Source organism: Balaenoptera ricei, chromosome 20 (genome assembly GCF_028023285.1).
Source record: "Balaenoptera ricei isolate mBalRic1 chromosome 20, mBalRic1.hap2, whole genome shotgun sequence".
Classification (NCBI taxonomy): domain Eukaryota; kingdom Metazoa; phylum Chordata; class Mammalia; order Artiodactyla; family Balaenopteridae; genus Balaenoptera; species Balaenoptera ricei.
Window position 1 is genome coordinate 50,029,540 of NC_082658.1, and position 25,740 is coordinate 50,055,279.

A 25,740-nucleotide genomic window follows, 5' to 3' on the forward strand; every position below is an offset into this window, starting at 1 on the left:
TTATGTGGAGTCATAAGACCTTGGAGGCAACGGTTTAACAAAAGCATGTTCTCTTCTGTCCTGTCAGAGCTCACACTCAAGGAATGTTTCCTGTGGTCCACTGGGCAACTCTAGATGGATGGCCCTGATTCTGCCTTGGGGGCTCCTCCAGTGATAGCCTTATCTCTGTCATTTCTAACCCCCTCGGAAGGTGACTAAAGAGGCTGCAAACCCACCTGTAAGAGTGGTTTTAAAAGTTTTGAAGATAGTGGAAAAACCCTGGAAAGTATTTGGAATAAGGCATAATTATAACTATGCCATAGAAAAACCAAACTGTTTTGGGTCCTGACTATCCCCTCATTAAAGAAAAAAATCTGAGTACGTCGCCAGGCACTGCCTAGTAGCCAAAGAAATTGTGGTTTTGAGCTGTTCGCTATTTCTAGAAACTTCATAAAGTTAATTCCAAAGTAACAGGGTGGAGACCAAAAAAGGAAGAACGTTATTTTATGGTGCTTTTAGCAAAGATAAAATATTTGCCTCAGGCTCAGGGCCGTCCAGCTCTGAGGACGGCTGGTGGGAGGCATCCAGCTCCTGGGGCTGGTGGAGGGCAAGCTCCTCGCAGGAGACTGACCCGTAGCTCCTTTCCCTCCCAGCTGCTTCTCCTTCCTCCTCTTTCCTCTCAGCTGACAAATATTTCTTGAGCTCCTCGCTTCCATACAAACCACCGTGTTCAGGACCGACTTCCCTGTTCTAACTCATGTTCAGTATAACTCAGTTTTCATCTTCACAGTCTTCTGAGAGAACTTAAATCTTCATTCAGTGGCCTTCACCCTCAATTAGCAGTTCATTTTATCATTTGGATCTATTTTGCTTTAGAAAACATTCTTTTTGTTCTCTTGTTAAAACTTGGGATCCTGATATTAGTTTGCGGGTTGAAAAGACAGCGACTCTGAAGCACTGTGGAGCCCTCCTCCCATGCTGTACTCCACGGAGCTGGAGAGTGGTTATACCAGTAACCCGAAATGGATTTATATGTGATTTGGGCATTATTATATAGCATTTTCCTGCAGCATAACTACCCCCTAATGACATTTTGTAAAGATTAACATATACTACCTCACAACGGGTGAGAGGTGGCCTAGGAGAACTTTGGGATGTGGAAAATCCGTAGTGAGAATGAATCCGATGCCTGGGTCCTGGTCATAAACCTGCTGCTAACTAATGTGTGACCTCTCTTATCTAGCCACCCCTCCCCGCTTCCTGGATGATCCCTAAAGACTTCAACAATTCTAACCCCTACGGATCTGTGCATAACTACTTACGGACATTTGGAAATTGATACCAGGCAATGATATGTTCTCTTTTCCCTACAGAGTGAAGGCCGCCCAGACCGAGTTAGGACAGCAAATCCTGGCTGATTTCGAAGAAGCATTTCCTTCCCAGGGTACCAAGGTATTGTTTTGCCTTTTCTCTTCAGTCTTTGGATATTATCACCATTTGCGCCTGATGCACACTCACTGTAGCTACTGTTCATTTACCATTCCAGAAGCGTTTGCCAGCAGCCGTAAAGTCTGTTTGCTAGAGGTTCAGGGTAATGAGACCATCCTTGATTTTAAATATCCCAAAGCGACATTGATTCCCCATCTGTGTCCTCCCAGCATCAAAAAGTGAGGATTTGTTTCAGTTTAATTTAATGTGTGTCAAACCCAAGATGTCTGCCCAGTAAATTCCTTCTTTTTCTCATGGCTATGTTTTAAAAAAATAATAATAATAAAATTTTTTTTCAAGCCGCAGTGTTTTTTAGGATCGTTACATAACTTTTTGGTTTCAGTTTGGTGACGAGACAACTGGGAGGAACGTCCCCAGGCTTATGTAACTCTCGGAGTGACACAGTTAGGAGGCTGGCTTTTAATGATCCTGTTCTTTGGGGTTAATCCCTTTAGCTCTCACTGGTAGCATAGCTGTTTGTGTTGTGTCTGCAAAGCCCACGGTATTTCACTTGTGAGCTATTGGTTACACTTCTCATGTAGCAAGCTTTGCCTCACTTGGCCGTCACCGTGCCGGGGTAACTGCCGGGGTAACTGCCTTCAGCTCCATCCTGCAAATTGTAGCAGACATAATCTTAATGCTTTGCATGTGCTGGGGAGAGAAGAACCCTCAGAAGCTTTTTTCCCCCTCTATTATTTGAGCTATTTCAGGAGAAAGAACTGTGCAGTGCAGAAGTGACCCAAAGCACACGCCGGCAAGCAACACTTGGTGGGTGGAGATGGGAGGCGATATATGTTCGTTCACCGAGCCAAGGAACGTTTCCTGGATCTGCTCTATAATTCAATAACTGGAAATATCTTAATCGTTTTTCTTTGCGCCTCATAAAAGAAACTTAGGAAGTAGGTGGGGGTAGCAGCCCCAGCTTTGTAGATTACCTTCTACAGGAAACCTGCCTCTGATTTTAATGTCATAGATTCTGGCTGACTTCTAGCAATCAGGTAATTTATGTGTAAAGCACGTTCCTTTGTGGACTTCATCTTCCTTATTCACTTGCTGTAACTGCAGGGAGTGGATATTGGAAAGCTATCCTGTAAAAAGGGGTTGTAAGGTATTCACAAATTACAAACACTAGCCTCTTCTTAGTCCAGGGTCTGCTCTACTATACTCTGCTGTTCACCCTGGTTTTAAGAAGTTTCAGAAAAATGTGGATGAAACCCAGCTTTATCATTTAGAAAAAAATAATGTTGGCCTACATTATATCTTTTTCTCAGACCCCACGAGGCCGATGAGGTGAAAAATGGTTTTCTTTAACAACTTGCTTCCCTTTTCTCTGTCTGGGCGACTTTTTTTTAGGAGTTTTCTTTTTTCCTTCTGAATGACTATTGACTTCTCTTAAAGGCCTTGTGTTATTATTACTGTTTCACAAATGGAAGTCAAGTCAAGATTTTTAAAAAAAAAATTACCCAAAGGTTACCTATTAGGTCCTTTTAAAATGAAAAAATCTGAACCCATGAGCCCATAGGTTTTGGCTTTCGTGACTTCTCTGTCAGATCAAACCTTTTCATCTAGAAGCCAGAGCTGAGCAGTCAGGGTGCGCAGTGAATGACGGAACAGCCACTCAGCGCGGAGCAAGTCAGAATTTTAACAATTTAGCTCTCGGGCAGCTTAGGTAATGCTTAGGAAACTCTTGAACTTCAGTTGAGGTGGATAAATTGGGCAGAACTGACAAAAAAAAAAAGTCATTAAGATTTGGAAGACCCTTAATCATCACCTAGTTAAAGTCCATTATTTTTTTTCACTTATATTTCAGATGAGTGTCAATAATTGTGCCAAAGCTATGTGGCTATTTAGCCAAGCCAAGAGCAGATGCCAAGTGTTCTTTTCACTGTAACCCACTCAGCCAGCCATGTTCATTCAGTGAGTTACTATAAAGAAAGGTTCAGCAAGACTGAATTGCCTTCAGTAATACAAAGGCCTTCCCACCACGATGTATCAATACAGCCCCTTGATAGTTACTTCTACTGTTTTTTTTTTTCAGGTCAGGGGGCCAGTATCATAATATTTTACCTTTGGCTGCCTGTCTGCGTGGTTGCCTATCAGTGGGACAAGGCTGGTGGTTTAGAACCTGGGTTTAGGTTTTAAATGCCAGCACACTGTTTGGCACAAATAGAGCACCTTAAGAACAGGAATCCAAGGTTAGAATCGGGGGAAATTGGCATGTGTGGAGTGAGACTGGTATCATTCTGATTTTTAGGGCTCTTCAGCAAGGTGACTTCAGCTCAGATAGCAAAAGTTCCTACCATCATTGCTGGCCCTGTTTCTAAAATGTCTCATTGCTGATTCATGGAGTAGCTTTTATATTGGCTACTGCAGACTAGCTTAATGATTCTTTCATCAAGGAACAAGTAACTAAAATATCCATCCACAGCACAAAAATGAGTGTCAGGGGAGTGGAAGTAATAATAACATCATGAGTAGAACAAGAAGCAGCAGCTGTCAGAGGCCATAAGATTTAAAGGTCACTTCTGGCTTTTGAACTGGTGTGTGTTTGTTTTACCAGAGGCCAGGAGGACCCAGCAATGTCCTACGAGATGCTTGTCTGATTGCTAATATTTTGGACCCCAGAATCAAACAGGAAATCATCAAAAAGTTTATTAAACAGCATCTGTCAGAATATCTAGTACTTTTTCAAGAAAACCAAGATGTAAGTATTGACCAAAGGAGATCAGATGTTACATTTGAATTTATTAATTTATTTTAAAATTTATTTTATTTATTTTATTTTTGGCTGCATTGGGTCTTTGTTGTTGCTCGTGGGCTTTCTCTAGTTGCAGCTATCGGGGGCTACTCTTCGTTGCGGTGCGCAGGCTTCTCATTGCGGTGGCTTCTCTTGTTGCGGAGCACAGGCTCTAGGCGCTCGGGCTTCAGTACTTGTGGCTTGCAGGCTCAGTAGTTGTGGCACGCAGGCTCTAGAGTGCAGGCTTAGTAGTTGTGGCGCACGGGCTTAGTTGCTCCGCGGCATGTGGGATCTTCCCAGACCAGGGATCGAACCCATGTCGCCTGCACTGGCAGGCAGATTCTTAACCACTGTGCCACCAGGGAAGCCTTGTTACGTTTTAATTTTATTGAAAATTGATTGCTCTCAACTCTGTGATTTATATTTTATTAGTGTTACTGTCTTAAAATGTTGATTGTTGGACCATGAATCCTAGGGGCTGACGGTACAGTTCAGCAATTCTTAACCATTTTGGGGTCACTGACCCTTTGGAGAAATTAATGAGAGCTACAGATCTTCTCCCCAAAAATGCACCTATGCATAAAACTTTGCATACAGTTTCAGGAAGTTTGTAGAACCCTGAAGCCCAATCATAGACCCCAGGTTAAGAACCTCTGGATCAAGTAAAAAAAAAGTAGCCTAGACTCTGAAACCGTGAGAAATAGGTTTTGTTTTTCTTGGTTCTGTGTTTTTGCTTATTTTCTTGAACTGTCAATACTACTTCTAAGCACTGGGGTGGATTTTGTTCCCTGCCTCCCCAAGGTTGCCTGGCTGGACAAGATTGACCGGCGCTATGCCTGGATCAAGCGCCAGCTTGTGGACTATGAGGAGAAATACGGCCGGATGTTCCCACGTGAGTGGTACATGGCGGAGAGGATTGCAGTAGAATTTTGCCACATCACAAGGTAGATGCCAACTCTCTACTGGTTTTGGTGTTGATTGAAATCAGTTGAAACCAGTTGATTGAAACCAATCCCCCAGTCTCTACAGGCTCCGTGTTGTCTTGTGGATTTGGTACCACTCCCACCTTTTTTGGTTTGTTTGTTTGAAAGTCATCATTTTAATGAGAATGTCTTCACCTGTGCTGGACTCCACTCAGAAGACTCCTTTCCTCTTGAGAGTCGGATTTTGTATACCCAAAACCAAGTCCCAAACTCCAGCTGTAGCTATATCCCGCCTTCTCCAACTCTAGAGCTCCAACCCTAGAGGAGAGAGCATTATGTGAAGGCAAGGTAAACACTTGATAAGGAGACATGGCAAAGGTTACATGAGAAGCCCTGGGCCAGTAGATTGTAGCCAGAGCACTTGTTTGTGTGTTTGTTTTGCCTTAAGAGCAAAATATACCCAACACAGCAGCTAAGTCTGCTCTTATCTTTGCTCTAGGACTTTCCTATAGCCTCGCCCTTGCCTTGAACAGCCTGCCTTCTTTTTTTTTTTTTTTAATTAATTAATTAACTTATTTATTTTTTGGCTGTGTTGGGTCTTCGTTTCTGTGCGAGGGCTTTCTCTAGTTGCGGCAAGCGGGGGCCACTCTTCATCTCGATGCGCGGGCCTCTCACTATCGCGGCCTCTCTTGTTGCGGAGCACAGGCTCCAGACACGCAGGCTCAGTAGTTGTGGCTCACGGGCTTAGTTGCTCCGTGGCATATGGGATCTTCCCGGACCAGGGCTCGAACCCGTGTCCCCTGCATTGGCAGGCAGATTCTCAACCACTGCGCCACCAGGGAAGCCCCCCAGCCTGCCTTCTTAATCAACTAAAAGCTCATCAACCAGATTTCCCTGTAGCGGTTCATTGCCCCACGTTTTCCCACGTGTCTGTATCACCTATATCAATGTGCAGTGAGAATACATCCATCATTGTCCTGCTTTTCTTTTTTTTTTAAATAAACTTATTTATTTATTTATCTATTTATTTATGGCTGCATTGGGTCTTCATTGCTGCACACCGGCTTTCTTTGGTTGGGTCGAGCGGGGGCTACTGTTCATTGCGGTGCATAGGCTTCTCATTGCGGTGTCTTATCTTGTTGCGGAGCACGGGCTCTAGGCACGTGGGCTTCAGTAGTTGTGGCATGCAGGCTCTAGAGCGCAGGCTCAGTAGTTGTGGCGCACGGGCTTAGTTGTTCCGCGGCATGTGGGATCTTCCCGGACCAGGGCTCGAACCCTGTGTCCCCTGCATTGACAGGTGGATTCTTAACCACTGCACCACCAGGGAAGCCCTGTTCTGCTTTTCTACTTGCTGGGCATATGGTTCCAGAGGGACAGGGGCAATATCTACTTCAGTGACATAGTAGACACTCAGGAAATAGTTGTTGAGAACATTTCCCACCCCTACTACAGTGTTTATAGTCTTTGGATAGTTAATATTATTGGCATCTCAGTGTTCTAAGCATTTTAAAGACCTTCTCTCATTCATCCTGTCTTCACTTTCCATGAGTGTAGCCCAGGACCAGATAGTCTCTCTTTTTTTAAAAAAAAATTTATTTATTTGTTTGTTTGTTTGTTTATTTATTTTTGGCTGTGTTGGGTCATCGTTGCTGCACGCGGGCTTTCTCTGGTTGTGGCGAGCAAGGGCTGCTCTTTGTTGTGGTGCGCAGCCTTCTCATTGCCGTGGCTCCTCTTGTTGTGGAGCACAGACTCCAGGCACGCAGGCTTCAGTAGTTGTGGCACACGGGCTCATTGGTTGTGGCTCGTGCACTCTAGAGCGCAGGCTCAGTAGTTGTGGCGCACGGGCTTAGTTGCTCCGCGGCATGTGGGATCTTCCCAGACCAGAGCTCGAACCCGTGTCCCCTGCATTGGCAGGTGGATTCTTAACCACTGCGCCACCAGGGAAGTCCCAGGTAGTCTCTTTATATCAAAGAATTAAAGCCCGAGAAGTATAGATCAACGTATCTAGCTAAAGCTAGAGTCAGAAGTTTTTATCTTTTATCTTTCCTTGCAGCTTTACCACAACAGTGGTGGGAACGGGCTTTTATTGGTTATGTAGTCCCTTCTAATAGTGCATAATTATATTAACTCCAAGTTACTTAATTTATTTTTTTATTTTTTATTTTTTATAAATTTATTTATTTATTTATGTATTTTATTTTTGGCCGTGTTGAGTCTTCATTGCTGCGTGTAGGCTTTCTCTAGTTGCGGCGAGCAGGGGCTACTCTTTGTTGTGGTGCATGGGCTTCTCATTGCGGTGGGTTCTCTTGTTGTGGAGCATGGGCTCTAGAGCGCAGGCTCAGTAGTTGTGGTGCACAGGCTTAGTTGCTCCGCAGCATGTGGGGTCTTCCCGGACCAGGGCTCCAACCCGTGTCCCCTGCATTGGCAGGCGGATTCTTAACCACTGCGCCACCAGGGAAGCCCCAAGTTAATTTATTTATTAATTTATTTTTTAAAAATATTTATTTATTTACTTAGGGTGCATCGAGTCTTAGTTGCCACATGTGGGATCTTTAGTTGTGGCATGCAGACTTCTTAGTTGTGACATGCATGCGGGATCTAGTTCCCTGACCAGGGATCGAACCTGGGCTCCCTGCGTTGGGAGCGCTGAGTCTTACCTACTGGACCATCAGGGAAGTCCTAACTCCAAGTTAATTTTTTAAAAAGTCCCATATCTAAGCATAACTGAACCACCTTAGCGTAATTCATGGTAGTCATCTCTCTTAAAATCATAGGTACAGTCAAGTTGTATGCTTTAAGGGTACATTGTGGGGGGGTGGGGTGGTGGGGATTTCTTAAGGTATATTGGCTGTTGATTTTGTTTTTTAATAGGCTTTATTTTTTTAGAGCAGATTTAGGTTCACAGCAAAATTGAGAGGAAGATACAGAGATTTCCCATATACCCCCTGCTGCCCCATCCCTCCAGATAGCCTCCCCCATTATCAACATCCCTGACCAGAGTGTACCCTGTGTTACAATCACTGAACCTACACTGACACATCATTGCCAAGCAGAGTCTGTAGTTTACATTAGGGTTCACCCTTGGTGCTGTACATTCTTTGTGGTGGTGGTTTTCAGAAACACATTTGCTACTGGATTTAGATAACCTTTTTGTACTGATTCAAGGTTGATTGTGGTTATGACTTTCTAAGTCCTGATAAGCAAAGAAAGAGTGAATTCCTTGAGAAATTGATAAGTAATTCGCTTTAGCCTCCAGTTCAGTGACTTGCAAAATTCATTTTCTGTGAAAAATGAAGTCCACAGGAGACTGGGAGTACCCAAAAGCCAACACATCTGCTGCTGTTGCGTCAGCTAATGTCAGTGTTGCTGCCAAGCTTTCATTATTCGAATTTTGGCTAAAATCCTACAGATACATAATTCTCAAATAAATTCAGAGACTCTTTATTTGGTTTTTGTCATTTATTTATGAGGAAAGATGACCCATAGTTCAGTACTTACTAAGAACTCTTGTGTTACTGCTCCCTTACCACTTAACATTCCGAGACGGGACACTTGAGTGTCACGTAAGCTTCACAGGCAGGAACCACCCAGGCATGTACATGTCACTTTTCACATGGGGATTCCCGTCTCTCACGTCTCTTTCCAGGGCTCCTGCTGTCTGGTGGAAGAGGTGATTATTGAGCTCTCTGGAAGAGGGAGGGCTTTGTAATTCAGTACTTAATGACTTGTGAAATTATATAGAATATTTGCATTTTTATAAAATACTGAGTAAATGCTTCATATATATTATTAACAAATTATTGAGAAGTTTAAAGATAAAAATTGTAGTACCCATGTAAACAAATTGATGTCCATAATCCTTGAGTTTTTTTTTTTTGACTAGTAGATAATTTCATCTTAAAATTGTTATTTAGAACATGTATTTCTATTCCCTGAGCATTAAACTTAGTGATAGACCTCAGGTTTTGAAATGACCACATACTTTTTTTTTTTTTTATAATATAAGCTAAAGCCACTTACTTTGTCTTATCTTGAATGATCAGTTTGTTTGACAACATTCTTATATCTTTAATTTGAAGGACAGAACTGGCCAAGATCATGCGTACCAGAGCTAAGGAAATTGAAGTGAAATTGCTTCTCTTTGCTATTCAAAGAACGACTAACTTTGAGGGGTTTCTTGCAAAACGCTTCTCCGGGTGTACCCTGACAGATGGAACTCTGGTAAGACGGTCCTAAGGGAGACTGGACCAGGAAATCAGTGGCCTGGCTGGGTGGGCTTCACTTCAGTCTTTCACACTGTGGTGGTTCCATCCATTGGCTCAAGTGCTTAATCCCCCATCCCAGGGATTTTGCTGAATTTGTGCAAATAGTCATACAGAATACTCTGTATGGATTTATTGTTTGTCTATTATGCAGTACTTCATGTTTCTAGAATGTCCTGTCATCATTTTGTCTAAGGATAGGCCCCATTTTAAAGACTAGTAATTCTGTGAGTCATAGAGGCCTCACTTATTCAGTCACAAATACCTTATTACATTATCAACTCTTGAGTTTTATTAACAATTAGGATATGTTTAGAGGAAATGTACCAAGAAAGAGGTGAACTGCAGCCTTAAAAGCAGAAAACGTTGGAGATTTCTACAATGTTCGTCATTGAAGAATGGTTAAATAAAATATGGTAAATTCATGCTGTGGAATAGGTATAGCAGTTTGAAAGTGGTAGAATGGGGGATAGATCTGGATGTGCTGTCATAGAAAGAAAACCTCTCACATATATTAGGTGCAAAATGTAAGCTGCAGCCCAGTATATATGGCATAATTCCATTTGTGTGAGAAGCATATTTATATATGTAAATAGGTAAGAAAAAGGTCTGGAAATGATAACAGTGGATGGATGTCTCTGGGGAAAGGAAATTAGAGTGAGACTAGGTAGAGAAGCAAAGAATTTTTTTTTTTTCATTTTATTCTGGTAATTTGTTTGAATTTTTCTTATACAAATGCATTTATATACTTTTTAAACTTTGCTTTTACATAGTCTAACAATGTTATTTTTCAATTTTTTTTAAATGAGGGAGATGGCCCAAACAGTGACTTCCAAACTTTCTCCCCCTCCTCCTCTCCCTCCTCCTCCTCCTCCTCATTCCATTTTTAATTGAAGTATAGTTGATTTACAGTGTTGTGTTAGCTTCAGGTGTACAGCAAAGTGATTCATTTATACACATATGTATTCTTTTTCAGATTCTTTTCCATTATAGCTTATTACAAGATGTTGAATATAGTTTTCTGTGCTATACAGTAGGTCCTTGTTGTTTATTTTATATATAGTAGTGTGTATCTGTTAATCCCGTATTCCTAATTTATCCCTCTCCCTCTCTTTCGCCTTTAGTAACCGTAAGTTTATTTTCAATGTCTGTGAGTCTAAACTCCTCCTTCTAACAAACTGTAATGTGGGATCCACACAGAATAAGAGCTCACAGTTCGGGAACCTCCACTGTGTATCTCACACTGTGCCAGGTGCGTTTGTCTGCAGTCCATCACTTTGCTTCATCAACTGTAGGAAATACTCCTTTGAAACTTACTCGAGGTCACACAGCTAATAGGCACGTATAGAAAACTCTGAGCTATTGTGCTTGAAGCAGGGGCAAGGCAGAGATTGGGCCTAGAGTGCCTTTCTGTCACTCACCCGTCACCTCTACTACTTTCTCTGGCCCCCACCCTGCCGGTCATAAAATCCTGGGACCTCACTGGAATCCCCTCTTTGCCGCCCCCCAAGACCTGCCCCAGAGTAGGCACGTAAGGAGCTGGTCCCTCAGGGCAGTGGGCTGAAGCGTGGTGATGGCAGCGCTTAGTTTTAAGGGAAGACCATAAAACCCTGTCTACTCAGGGCCTCGTGACCTCACTAAAATAAAATGCAGGGAACCACAAAGCACTCTTTCCATACTTAACAAATAAAACTATATATATACAGATATATGGACGCTCCTCTGCTTGTTAACTCATGTTCAGAATGGATTTCTTCTTATTAACAAGGAAAAAAAAAAATAGTACATGAGACAAATGAAAGTGCCCTTAAAGAAAATGCAAATCCCCAAAGGCAGCAGGTCACACAGATGCTATGGAAAGAAGCTTGTGTCTCTCCTGAGAAGTATTTGGTTGACTTCAGTGCCCACCTGACGTCCTCGTGCTGGTGCTCCTCTCCTCCCTGCCCGAGCTGTGCTTTTGGCCTGGTTTCCAGCAGAGACTCGTGTGGCTCCGGTTCAGCCCTCCAGGGATCTGCCTGGGGACCAGGCGGTTTGAGTGTTGAGCACAGGCCCCAGCTGGGTGTCCGCCTGCGTCACACGGCTCCCCGCCGGGCAGGGTGGGTAGTGCACGGGGTCGGGCTCCGGGAGCCAGTAGTCCAGCTCACTGTTCAGGAAATGTGTCCCTTGAAGAGTGCTTGAATAACAGCAGTCCTAAACACCTGTTCTGAGCCATTCCTCCCTTCCTTTGGCTGGGCGCTTCTTCCTAGTGATTTTGGTTTTACATTTAGGGAGCTCTAATGTCGCAGGGGAACGAATGGCCGGCCCTGTGGTACCTGATGACCAGGAGACCTTGTAAACTCGGGGCTGTCCTGGGACACGTCAGGTCTCACCTGTGCTAGGAAATGCCCCAAAGGTCAAAAGAGCTGGAGTAATGTGGGCTGGGAAGGCCCCCTCTACACCAGGTGAGGCTACTGTGCAGGGTAACCACGTAGAGACCGTGAAAAACAGGCAGGAGCTGAATGTAAGTTTGCAAAGACAGCGCTTTTTCTGTGGAAAGCTGGTGTAGGAATGTCAAAGCAGCAGTTGATGAGCTGTTAACCGACTTCTGTCTGAGGGAGGAGAGGGCTGGAGGTACCTGTTCTTTGGGGCAGCCCAGCCTCTCCGCTTTCACCCGCTGCCAGGGCCACGCTCCTGGGCTGCAGCCTTCCAGCTCCTGGTCACTAGGAACCCCTGAACCTTTCCCACCAATCCCTTCCTTTTTGGACTTCTGGTTTTGAAATGTTCTGGCATAATCGATTTACAGAGATCTCCTCCAGTTGCTCAGCTGTTGCTTGCCTCTCCTATAAAGTTTGCAGAGTTTCAGTTTACAGATCCTTGGCCAGGAAATCCTGCTGAGCCAGGAGCTTTTCATTCATCCCTCCAGTTGGTCAGCTGTCTTCTGCACAGACTTCTCCAAGTCACTCGACGTCTTTAAGTCAGCTCTTCCCGCAGACTGTTCTTTGTCACAGTTATCGTGACCCGGTGATCATTCTGCATTTTCCAAGTCCTGACCATGGCTGCTCCATAGCCTGTGAGGATTTTCCCTTAAAGATTAGTTTCTAGAAAGGCAGCAGAACTCCTCTGGCCTCTTCCACAAGGCAGGCCAGGTCTTGGAGAATTGGTTCACTGCAGCCCTGCTGTGGGGAGATGTGAACACCGTGCTTCTCACTGTCGGTGATGTTCACTCTGACCCTGGTCCTGCCGACACCTTGCTGTGGGCAGTTGGGGCCACACCTTCGTCAGTAGCCTGTAAGCCTCAGCATCAGGGACCCGGATGGATTTAGTCATGACCACTGACCATGCTCCCAACAGACAGGGTTGGGAAGAGGCTGGCCTGGCTTGGGCCAGGAGGGCCACCTGACCTGATGGCCACGCTAGCTGCTGGATCCCCCCCCCGAAGACTGGCTGCTCCTTGTCTCCTTACCTCCTCCACGTCGTGCCTTGATCCCAGGATATACCTTTTGGAAAATCTTCTGTGGTCACCCTTTTGTTTCAGGGTATCAGAACTACAAAATGAACCAGAGTATATCATAATACCCTTTAACATATGCCAAATTTCATAGAAAGTTAGCAAATTCCTTGGAAGATTATAGAGCAGATAAGAAGTCAGCCAAGGAGCCAAGTTGACCAGAGACCCTCCCAGGCCTGTGCCCTTCCCCCTCTTCACTTTATCACTCAGGTCCTTTTAAGCCCCTTGGTGACTGATTGACAGTCAAACAATGAGGGTGAGCTTGAGAGGGGACAGGCTCACCTGGAAAGCCCTTCCTAACTGATCCATGTGATGCATCATCTTTTGCTCTATTTTTGACAGATGCGATTTGACATCTGTTAGAAATCTAGATGAAAGAGCCTTAAGGACAGGGCTTGTTTTGTTTTTTACTATCCCAGCCCCAACAAGCTTATAACACCCTGTGCTGTAACTGTTACTGGAAGAAGGGAGCTGCCAAGCCTTCTAGCTAATTGCCTAAACTCCTGAGCCTTTAGGAGGGATTTAAAATAGTCTGTAAATTAAGGGACTTCCCTGGCAGTCAAGTGGTTAGGGCTCTGCGCTTCCAGTGCAGGGAGCATGGGTTCGATCCCTGGTCAGGGAACTAAGATCCCACATGCTGTGTTGCACGGCCAAAAAAAAAAGAAAAGTCTGTAAATTAAAATACCTTGAAATTAAAAGCAAATGTCTAGCTATGATTTAACTATGCCCACATGTATTACTAAGGACTCGACGATTAGATTTAAGGTTAAACATTATATTCAGCCTTTATGAAAGCACTGAAGTGAAAATCACCTTAAAATGGTGAGTTTTATGTTAATTATATCACAATTTTAAAATACCAAGGGTTTTAGAAAATATTGTCTGAGCTTAGTTATAAATCATCTTCACGTTTCAGGTAATTTGTTTACCAAAAAGAGAGACGGGGGGAGAGTAATACATGCTTGTTAAAGCGCAAATAAATTTTAAAAGAACAATCTCTTCTTTCTCAATTGCTCTAAATCCCTCTCCCCAGAGATGTGCACTGTTTAACAATTTGGGGTATAATTTGAGACTCTTCCAAGCATACACGTGCACGTGCACACACACACACACACCGGGTTTTTTTGTTTGTTTGTCTGTTTGTTTTACAAAAAACAGACAGTGTTGCCCATGTGTCTGAAGAGGACTTTATTTAGTGCTTCTCATGTGATCAGCATTTATCCACAAGTGTTTTTCAAGCTCCGTCTTGGTGCAGGGCCTTGGGAAAAGATGAAAAATTGAATCAGACAGTTGCTTATGTTCTATTAGGAGAAAGAAACCTATACGTAACTGTCACAACATAAGATATGAACATGGTGGTACCAAGAACAAAAGAGGGGTTCCAGTGATGTTAAACCAGGTGCAAATAGTCCTGTATTTACCGTCCTATCAGCTGAAGCCTCCAAGCCATCTCTTTAAGAACAAATCCGGAACTGGGCCAGAGTAAAGTGTTTATGGAATGAGAGAAATGCAGAAATTGTGGAACTTTCACCTCATAATGAAAGCTCTCTCCTCCAGAGAAAGGAAGTACATTCATCTTAAATTTCAGAATTCCTTCTTTGATAATTTGAAGTGTCCAGCTAAGGCCTCAGAAAGGCATGTGTGCAGGCAGACCCAGATATGGATGTACTACTGACTAAAGCCTGACCATCTCTTCCCAACAGTAAATTAGACAGGTTTGCTGGCCTGTGGCCCTTGTGGTTCTGAAGGTGGGTGTGGGGAGTCCCATGTGGTTTAATTAGTAGGAATTAACTTGCCGAATGAAGAATTTTTCCTTCCTGTATGGACTTGAAATCAACTGTCATCATAGCAAAAAGAATGAATCCTTTTAAAATTGGAAAGTCGTTCATTTCTCGGCAAATTTTTGGTTTCACTTAGCAGCCCCAGAGCTCATGGAATATGTCATTTGAGTTCTTTCAAATCTAAACCTAACCTTGTAATTCTCTGTGGGCTCTGACAGCCGCAGAGCAGGAATGAGAAGCATGGTCTGGTTGGCTCCGCCCGAGGGGCCCTTGCACAGAAGGCTGAGTTGTGCTGGTGATGGCTGCCTGCAAAGACTTGTTCTTTTATCACAGCAAATCCATCTGGGCGGTAACATGGCCCCCTAAATAGCAGGAGCCTATGTCCACCCTTCAGGGTTTTATGATATAACATTTGCCAATAGGATGGTGGTACAGGCGTTACTTTGAGGGCTTCATTGGAGACTAGGGGAGAAGGGTGAAGCCTTGTAATTTGATGGGTGCATTGCTTTCATTTCCTGGAGAGCTCCCAAAGAGACGATATAGTAGGGACAGGATCTCACTTGTGATTAAAAAGAATTCTTTTTGTGAGTCTTCGAAGTCCTGTGCTCCCCGCTCTTTCCCTCTGGAGAGTTGCTTCACTGAGAGAGGCACGGCCACGGTTCTGCCTTCGTGACTTGCCCACGCCGATTGAACACTAACGACAGCCCCCATGTGCTGAGCTTCCCCTATGAGCCGGCCGTCGTGTGAAGCTGCTCTATAGACATAGTCATGCTTTGCGTGCGTTATCTCATTAATTCTCATGACAGCTCCGTGCAGCGGGTGTTGATATCCCTTCATGTTGCAGCTAGAAGGACTGAAGCATGGAGAAGTTAAGCCACATACCCAAGTGGTAGAGCCTGGGCGCGAACCCAGCCCCGTCCCTCAGTCAGTGGTTGCACCAGCCACACAGTTGCTCGGGCCAGAAAGCGCACGACTCTCGATTCCTTTCTTTTCTTCCTCCTCACATCCACTCTCTCACCAAGTCCTCTTGACTCTCTCTCCTAAAGATGCCCCAGGTCTGGCCACTTTTTTCCATCTCCACAACTCTAGCTTAGCCCACTCCCACATCAGCCCCGCTTGGCACACTGCAGCAACCTCTTCAGACTCTAAAACTGGATCCTACCGCTGCCCTGTTTAAAACCCCCAGTGACTGCCCAGTTGCCCTGAGAAGAAAACCTAACCTTTCCCACGGCCCACGACAGGCTGTGTGATTGGGTCCCGGCTGCCCCGCCCCCTCACCCCCTCCTCCTTTCATTCCAGCCTTTGCATGGGATCCCCCTGGTGAGAATGCTCTTCTCCAGATCTTTGCCCCACTGGCTCCTTCTCCTCATTCAAGTCTCTGCTCAAAAATCCACTCCTCACAGGGGCCCTCTCGGGTCACCATATGAAGAAGCACTTCCCCGGCCTCACCCCCAGCCCAGCGCAGTTCCTACATTGTATTTTCATCGCAGTGCCTCCCTTCTTTATCTTGCTCAGTGCTGCGTCTCCGGTGCCTAAGAGTGTGCCTGGAGCTGAGCAGATGCTCAGCACATGACTACGGAATGGAAGGCGTCACGTGCTGGTCCCTTTGCCTAGAAAGCCCCGGCCATCCCATGCCCCTCCCACACTGAACTGTGGAGCATCCTTCAGTTCTGGCTCAAACGTTGTTTCCTCAGGGAAGTTTTCTGTGACCCTCTGTTGCATCCTTTCGTAACCTTTGCTTTTTTTTTTTTTTTTTTTTTTAAACATCTTTATTGAAGTATAATTGCCTTACAATGGTGTGTTAGCTTCTGCTTTATAACAAAGTGAATCAGTTATACATATACTATATGTTCCCATTTCTCTTCCCTCTTGCTGTAACCTTTGCTTTTCCTGCAAATAATCACATATGCTTTTGTGATTATTTGGTTAGAGTCTGTCTCTCCCACCTGACTGTAAGCTCCCTGAGGGCAGAGAATGACCCACCTCGCTCCCTGCTTTCCTTGTCGTGCCCAGCACATCCCTTTGTCGAGTGCGTGAATGGAGGAGTGAATCCCTTTTCTGGTATCAGCTTGGTCCCCGGTTGGAATGTGTGTGCCTGAAATGAACAAGAAGTTCCTGAGTGCCCCTGACTCACTGGTAATCTCATCAGTATGTTACTAGAGAGAGACTGCGGGAGTAGGAAAGACACCTTTCCTTTTGGGAATCTCCTGACCCGGTGACACCAACAAGTAGCCCACATTATACGGCCTGAAACGTTGCTCTGCTTTTTCACTGTTGCCTTTTATGTTTCCTTCTTACGACTTAGGTCCACCCATTGGATGCTCCACCGGTGAGCATGGAGCCCAGGAACACCCTCAGTCCACTTCACCAATGTCCCCTTTTTGTCATGATTTCCAGGAACACATTGTTTTTAAAATGAGGCCCAGCTGTATGTAATTGTGAGACGTTATCATCAACCCTGGTAGACCTAGCAATAGATGAGGAATGTTTGGTTCAAAAATTCATATCCTGTTTCTGTGGCTGAATGATTTTGAACAAAGCTTTTCCCTTCAGTTGCTGGCTTGCTCTTTACGCCTCCAGAGGACTGAAAGACTCAGAATCGTAGAGATTCAGCTCCTCATATGGTCCCCAAACCCACTGTTGAGCCAGTGGGATCAGGAATCCAGTGCTACTAACTAATTTAACTTGTTGTTGAAGCTTAGATTCCCTTTCTCACCCTCACCCTAAAACACCAGCAACCCTCACAGAGACAACTAAAACTTAGAAATATGGCTTTCAAAGAAACATTTCTAAAAATATCCTAATTTTGAAAATGAATGTAAATTGCTTTACATTTATAAGGATTTTTTTTTCCATATCAGGCAAAGAAGCCAAAGTTCCGAGTGTATCCGTTTGAAATGTTTGCTGGGCTCTTAGACCATATTGTTTCTCCAGAGGATACCACAAAAATCATTGTCCTACCACTGATTGCCTTGAGCTAATACATTAATCACAGGGCTTTCTTCATACACCAAGGCTCTGTCTAGCTACATAATAGCATCCAAGTGTTTTGGCCAAGAATTAAGTAGTTTACATGAGCGTAAGTGGAATTGTCTTAAAGCCTAAACCAGACACAGGTGTGGTTTTTGTTTTTAAGTTTTATTTTTTATTTTTCTGGGTTGGTTGGTTGGTTCTTTTTTTCTTTCTTTCTTTCTTTTTTTTTTTTTTTTTTGGTAATATCTTCAGCTGATGTCCTGGCACTTGACAAAGTCATTCACACACTGTGGTCCATCTGCCTTCCCTCTTGGCGTAGGGATTAGTTCAGGCTGCTCCACTGATGTATGCTCAAATGTCATAAGTACTTTTAGAAACTCCTCTCCACCCAGCTTCTTGTCTCCAGAGAGTCATTCCTTTCCCCTTCCCCGCTTCCCCAGCACCAGCCAATCCCTTTTATCCTGTTTGTCCACTTAGTTCCCTTTCTGCTAGAACGCCCAGCTCCCTGGCATAAATAACATCCTGAGGTAGAATTTGTAAAAAATTCCAAAGATCTGCCTCGATTCTGTTGTCACACTGGAATCATCATCGGTAATATGTATCATGTCCTTCTCCTAGGGTTTCACATGCTTTATCACATTTAATCACTCAAGTAGTCCTGTAACTCTATCCTCCTCGTTCAGCAGATCAGGCCGCCGGGGCTCAGAGAAGCTAGACGGTTTGGCCAGCGCAGCAGCGTTGGAGCTAAAAACCCACATCTCCTGCCTCCAGCTTTCCCGCTAGCCCGAGGTCCCACTCGATGATATCTTTTGAAAGAATGGTCGCATTCAGGAGCTGGGGAGTAATTTTTCTCAAGATTTTATTGTGGTTGTTGTAATGAGACTTATTTGGGAAGGGACTTCTCTCTATAATCTAGAACACAAAAGATTAGCTCTATAGTTTCTTTTTTTTTAATTTTTTTAAATTTTTGTCTGTGTTGGGTCTTCGTTGCTGCACGCGGGCTTTCTCTAGTTGCGGCGAGCAGGGGCTACTCTTCGTTGCGGTGCGTAGTCTTCTCATTGCGGTGGCTTCTCTTGTTGCGGAGCACGGGCTCTAGGCACGAGGGCTTCAGTAGTTGAGGCTCTCGGGCTCTAGAGCGCAGGCTCAGTAGTTGTGGCACACGGGCTTAGTTGCTCCGCGGCATGTGGGATCTTCCCGGACCAGGGCTCGAACCCATGTCCCCTGCGTTGGCAGGCAGATTCTTAACCACTGTACCACCAGGGAAGTCCTATAGTTTGTTCTTGAATTCAAACCCATCTGGCATTTTGACTCATTCATATTTATGAAGACCTATGACATGCCAGACACCAGAGATAGAAACGAGACAGATATGATTCCTGCTGTCACAGAAGCTAGTGGGGAGAAGACAAATAAATGAGCAGTTGTGGTATTTTAATAAATACCTGGGTAGGGGACATACCGGGGGGATGGGAGTGTGTGACTGGGACTTCTAACCGAGACTTGACAGGTGAGAAAGGCTTCCCAGAAGAGGGGACTTCTGACTTGAAGACTGAAGGATGACGGAGAATTTTAGGCAGCTTTGGATTGGGTTTGGGTGGGCAGTAAGGTTTCAGGAAGAGGAAAAAGCAGTGTGAAGGCCTGGAGGTGAGAATGTGGTCGAGGTTGTCTCAGTTTTTGCTCATTAGATCGGATTTCATGATGTAGCTGTTGGAGAGACTTGGAAAAAGCAGATCAGTGGGGAAAGCTACTGACTACGCTCAGAAAATACCTATCTGTTTCTCACATCTAATCAACAGAAAAAACTCGAGTCTCCACCCGCATCCACCAACCCCTTCCTGGAAGATGAGCCAGCACCAGAGATGGAGGAACTGGCGATGGAAAAAGGAGACGTAGAGCAAGTAAGTCTGGTTTGCGTTTCCCTGTGCAACCTATCTAATGTTTGTTTCTGAAAATGGGTCTGCTTGCTCTAAATATGATCCCTTGGCTTGTGACTACATTCAGAGATTACAACCTTGGTGGTCTTTGTAGAAGGCCTTGATCTGAAAGTGCATTTCGAAACGGGAGTGAAAGAGCAGCCCTTCCTGCCCCACCCCTTGGCTCCCGAATGGCACACCGGCCTTAGCAACACGGCCAAGCTTAATTAATTAGCCCATGTGGTGGGGCAGCAGAACTCTGCCCTGCCTCCTTCATCATCTCCCAAGCTTGTCAGCTTAGCTTTCCATTGTCCCCTGATCTGGTCTAGTGATGACATGAGCGGCTGAAAGGTCCCGGGTGAAGTTAGCAGCACCGTCAGCCAGGAGGGGTCTCCGCTCAGCGTAAGCCGAGCACCTTCGTCTGGAAGCTTTTGGGGAGGCTTGGAAACACCATGGTGACCAATGGCATATTTAGAGAGTTACTTTTCAGAGCACACCAGCACTTTCATTTCCTTCAGCTTTTTCTGTCCAACTCTAAATTTCCTCTCCCTTCATTCCACAGAATGGTGTTTTTGTTTCACTGCCATTTTATGATGAGAGAGCTTAGAGCAATAAATCAGGGCTTTTCCTGTCTGGATTAGTGATCCTTCTTTTTAATTTTCTACACTTGGCTGCTAGAGGATTATTTTATGGTATTGTTTTTGCTCCAGACATCACCGAAAGGGAGGCCTACTGGGAAGAGCAGCTCTGGGAAACCCGTAGCCACGTACTTTGCAGTTAACCCTGCATTCCTAGCATGGGGAGGGTAGGTGAACAATCCTGGCAGGAGCCAAGAGAGCAGAATTTCCAGGAGCAGTTCTGAAGTGACGCCATCAAATGTGTCTGTCTGATCCATCGATTAAATAATTATAATAACATGGATGCCTCACATTTTCATGGTGCTTTATGGTTTAAAAGTCCTTTCCACGCTTTATTCCCTTTCATCCTCACAGTGCCTGCCTTTCCTTTTATAGGATTTTATATGGGAGCTGCAGGTTAAGTGACTAGCCCAGGGTTACATAGTTTGAAAGTGGAGGAGCTGAGACCAGAAGCTAGGTCTAGAAGTCAGAGACTAGAATTCCTTTTCTGGCGTTCCTTCTATTACATCGGTGATGTCTCCCTGAAGAGTGGAGGACATAGAAATGCATCCCGTGAGTAAAAGTGAATGGATAAAACTGAAGGGATACCTTGAGGCCGTATCCCAGAGATCTATGGGATTAGACATAATTGATTTAAAGCCATCATATCAGCTAGGCTGGGAGAAAACAAAAGATTTCTTCTAACTAAAGAAATGCATCTCTCACATCTTGGGAGGAAGGACTGGGATGGGAAAGAAGACTCTGGGTGTGGAGCTTATCCTTCTCGTGTGTCCTCCACCCGCGCTCGGGCACCTGCACCCTGTGAGCTGGCCTTGTGTAGCTGGGACGTTTTCAGGGCCCTCGTGTCTCCCCAGTGCAAGTGGCTGCCGTTGTCATGTCCAGAATTGTGGAGCTGAACACTCAGATGCTGCCGTGAAAGGTTATCCCTTTCGCTAGTCATCTCTGGATATTATTAAACTGGATTATGATAGCCCCCATTAGCTACAAAATCAGTTTTGCCAGGTAACATATGATTTTTCTTTCTTGTGGAACTTTTTACTCATCTTTTAAGCTTGAGGTTACTATCTTAAAGACAAAGACCTGCTCATTCTAAGGACACAGAACACAGGTACATGGGGTAAAGCAGAGTCACGTGATGGGGAAGATGCCAGACTCTGGTTTGCCATTAGCTGCCCGCACGACCTTAGGTAGGTTTTTACTCTCTCTAGACTTCCCTCGTTTCTCCGTGTATAGAGAGAGCCAGTGGTTTTCCAGCTGTATTCCTTGGTGCCCTGTCAGATGTCACTGTGGGGAGTTGGGATGAGGCCAGGGCCCTAAGTCCCTCCAAATACAGCAGTTCTGTTTTGAGTCACTTTTTTCATGGACTTCCAGATAAAATTGCTTTTGGATCAGGGGTTCCAGGTGTGTTCAAAAAGAAAGTACTGAAAACCCCGGAACTAAATGATCCACCCGCAGCTTCACGGGCTGTTACTTGTTAGTAATAAAACGTACACGCCGGTGACTAATGACTCCTCACCTGCCATCCCCGACCTCCCACCACCTCCCCAGCACCTGTCCCACTTGTGGTTGATGATGTGGGAGCTCAGGACCCCCCTCCTCCCAGCCACTCACTGGCTTCTGGAGTTGGGCGCACAGGAAGATGAGGAGCCAGGTGGGGCGCTCGGGGCAAGCCCACAGGATGCTAGCGGTGAGCTCGACCAGAGGTGGGGGGGAGGCCCCAGTAGTTGTCCTGGGTTACCCAACCCATTGCATCACTGCAGTTGGCAGACGGGTGGCCCTCAAGGTGAGGGCCGCTCCCTGCTCACCGCTGCAGTTAGGCTACGGAGAAGGGAGCGTGAACTTGAAAAGAGGTATTTAGTTTGAACAATCAGTTGCCAACATGTTCCTGATGATTAAAAAATGGCATCTGAACAGGGACTGAGGGTACTCAGGGTATAAAAGGAAGAGAGAAGAAATAAGGAATATCTGGTTTTAAAATGTACCCTTCTGGTGATCCGAGCAGTTAGATTTAATCTGTTTACACTGGATAGTAATAAAAGGAAATGGGACCAGCTGCAGACCTCCTTACTGTGACAACAGTAACCTTTTATTATTCCATCAAACTCCAGGAGGAAATAGCTTAAACATCTGCAGCTTTTGGACAGAATTCACACACTCCAAAATCCAGCCTGAGTGCTACTGCTAAATGACTTAGTATATTCTTTAAGCTGAGAAGCAGCCCTTTGGGGAGCTGGACGGTACAAAGGGAGACACCAGTATGAGCCGAAATTCCAGCCCATTTCATCTAAATATGAGCACAGCTATGAGGCAGCCAGAGGCAGGAGGCAGCCCTGTGGAAAAAAAGAAAAAAGGAAACTTCAGGCAATCCCTCCCATTGTTCCCCTCTTGCTTCCAACTCACGTTGAAAACACTGTATGAGGACAGAGAGCCATGGCGACAGGGCCGTCCTCACTGCCAGGAGCGCCGTTAGCGGGCGGAGCGGGCTCCCCTGTGGGGACGGGGGTCGGGCCGCCTGCGCTGTCTGGTTGTGCGGCTGTCTGAGCCACATCCAGAGGGTTCTGTGGGGCCTCATCCAGCACGGGGCCTCTGGGAGCCTGATCAGGATGAGTTTGTTGGAATATCATGTAGTCATTTTCCTTAATCATTAGAATCTGTGTTTTATACTGAATGAGCTCTTCAGACTTATCCATACATTTTTATCCTATATCACTTCTGTGCGTACATAAAAAGGAAAATACAAGCAAAATAAATAGGTTAAGATATTCCCAAGACTTCTTCACATTCAGAGTCTAACTCTGCTGAACCACTTAAAATAAAAAAAAACTTTTTATTTTGAAATAATTATAGACTCATAAGAAGTTGCACAGAGAGGTCCTGGGTACCCATCTCTCAGCTTGCCCCAGTGCTGACGGCTAACATAACTATAGTGCGTTATCAAAACCAGGACGTTGACTCTAACCCCGTTTTCACTCAGGCGTGGATGTCTGTGTTTCCCCACATAGTGTAGTCCTCCAGGCCATCCGGAGTGTTGGTGATAGGCCGTTTCTCAAAATGCTCCACTACTGTACCTGGGATTATCTGCCACGTTTTTTATTGTTATTTTAAACTTTTTTTCTTTTTTAATAATGTCAAACTTAGGGAAAGTTTTAAGAATATTTCAAGGAACTCTCAACTATCTTTCACTTGGGTTCACCAGTTGTTACTCTTTTGCTACATTTACTTTACCATTTCCTCCCCCCTCCCTCTCTCTCTCTCTCTTTCTCTCCCTCCCTCCCTCTCTCTCTTTCAGAACAAGTAAGTTTATAGGTATCACGCCCTTTGCCTCTGAGTATTTCAGTATGTATTTCCTTTTTAGGAAATATATTCACTTAAGAAAGAATTTTCACTTAAATTACTACAGATCAAAATCAGAAAACTTAACATTAGTACAATACTATTATCTCATTTACAGACTTATTTAAATTTTATAATGTGATTCAAGAGTGATAAATTGAAACATTGTCAATAGTTGGAAAAGTACACATAAATTAGTAGGTAAATAAAGCCAAGTACAAAATACACATGTTGATTTAAAACATGACAACATTCTATATTATATAAACTCCCATTTATAATTTCCAGAAGCTATCCTACAGATGTGTGAATATTTTTGTCAAGGGAAGAAAATATAACTAAAGGGAATAATTATAATATTTATGAAGATTCTATTTTAATTAATGAAAAGATATCTGGCTATAGTGGCCATATTTTCCAGTTCTAAAATCAGGATATCTAATCCTACAGAAGTTATGCAGATTAAATCACATTTGTCTATTCATTTATCTGATCATCTTATTGAAAAGTATAGAAGAATTTTTTAAAAAAGGTAACGGACTTGGAAAATGTAGAACAAATAGATAAGGACCATAACTTCACAACCATCATACTACATCATGGATCCCTCATTTTAAACTAATGGAAATGGGGAAAAACTCCTAAGGCATCTATGAAATGAAGTGGGACTTTGAATCCAGTCAGTTTACACTCAATGAGAGTCTCTTACAGTCTCAGCCTAAGGCCTGACTTTGGCAGTGGCTTCTGGATGATAAGAGAAAATAGCCCAGACTGTAGTTATTCTTAGGAAGGACCAGAGTTTCTTCAAATCCTGCAAAAAAAAATTAAAGACATGGAACTCTTAGAAGGTGAAAAGGGAAGAGTTAAATATGTAATTAAATGGGATATATCTACAGTTGACATTTAATTTTTGATGATCATTACCAGTTTTTACAGATGCTTTTAACCATTACAACGTTTTATTTGTTTTTAATTACTAGAAGAAGGTAATCATTTCTGTCTGTCATTAGGGGGCTTAGCTTTTCCTCTTTTTATTAAAAGATACGAGCCATTCAACAGGTGTGCTCTGCATGCCAATTTATACCCAGATTGTACTCTTCTATCAAGCCCATCAAAGGCTCAAGGACCTCTATCTATTTTCAGATTCCCAACAAACAGAAATAGATAGAATTGGCTTTTTTTTTAGGAACAGAAAGAAATATGTAGGAAGATCCTTGTTTATTTTTTAGATGTTTTGAAAGGGAATTTAAGTAGCAAATAATAGTTTTTAAATGCTTGCCTGCCCAGATGACCTTTTTATCAGTGGTTTCCCAGTTTCAGTTGGGGACCAGTACTGATCCAGGTTTTAGCTGGTGCAAGGCAAAAAATAAAGACAAAACAGCCAGCCTGTCTGTCTGTCTATCTCTTTGTCTTTCTATCTGGTATAAGGTCACCAACTAACTGTCTTTTCTTGGGAAGGACGGCTTTTATGCGGCTATTTTCTCTTATAAAATGTTTGGGTATAAAATACTCTTTCTTTTAGGAACTTGTGGTTAGAGTAGAAAGTAGCAAAATAAAAAGTTAGCAACCCTGTGTTGACCCCCTACTTTTCTTTTTTTCTTATATTTGTTGGTGAAATTCAACAGTCTTAGGAAGCACCGCAAGACAGCAGTGATCTACTAGAAAGAGTTCTGGTTTAGGAGACAGGAAACTTCACCATGTGCCTTGAGGCGGCTGCTAACACCCTCTGAGCCTCCCTTTCTTTAGGTGTAAAATAGTAGTAATAATTCCTATATTGAGGATTGTTTTGAGGAATAGATGAGATATTTCGTACCAAAGTGCTTGGCTCATAATAACAAGCAGTAAATGGAGGCTTTTAAAACTGGAGGGTGTGAAAGCACTTTATATGTTCCAAAGCACTGCACAGCTCTGTGGTGCTGTTATTAGCTAGAATTTACATTCTGAAAACATCAGTCAGATGATGAAGAGCTTCCAAATTGAAAACGCATGTGTTATCAAAGTAGCAATAAATCTTTCACCGCACAGAGCACGTAAATGATGCCAACAAAGCTGGCTTATTGTTCACAAACTGGCATGACTCATAATGCAGGACATAGTCGAAGTCTAGTTACGCTGAGTGCTTCTTATCTGTAAGTTGGGAGTGAACTTTGAAGGGATGTTTTCTTTGAAACTGCTTGAAAGTTTGCAAAGATGACTCAAGTATAGGGTTTCTTTTTTCTTTTCTTC

At 44.0% G+C, this 25,740-nt stretch overlaps 1 protein-coding gene across 3 annotated transcripts in view; it reads left to right on the plus strand.

Annotated features, from left to right (window-relative positions):
* The window catches only part of VPS53 (VPS53 subunit of GARP complex), a 133,128-nt gene that overhangs the window by 49,625 nt on the left and 57,763 nt on the right, over positions 1-25,740 (plus strand). For 2 of the 3 annotated variants that reach the window (XM_059908273.1, XM_059908275.1), the window contains 5 exons: positions 1,353-1,431; positions 4,028-4,171; positions 5,006-5,148; positions 9,207-9,348; positions 19,427-19,528. In XM_059908273.1, coding sequence (XP_059764256.1) covers positions 1,353-1,431; positions 4,028-4,171; positions 5,006-5,148; positions 9,207-9,348; positions 19,427-19,528 — 610 coding nt within the window. The remainder of the gene's footprint in view (positions 1-1,352; positions 1,432-4,027; positions 4,172-5,005; positions 5,149-9,206; positions 9,349-19,426; positions 19,529-25,740) is intronic. The other variant, XM_059908274.1, reaches the window with a different exon arrangement.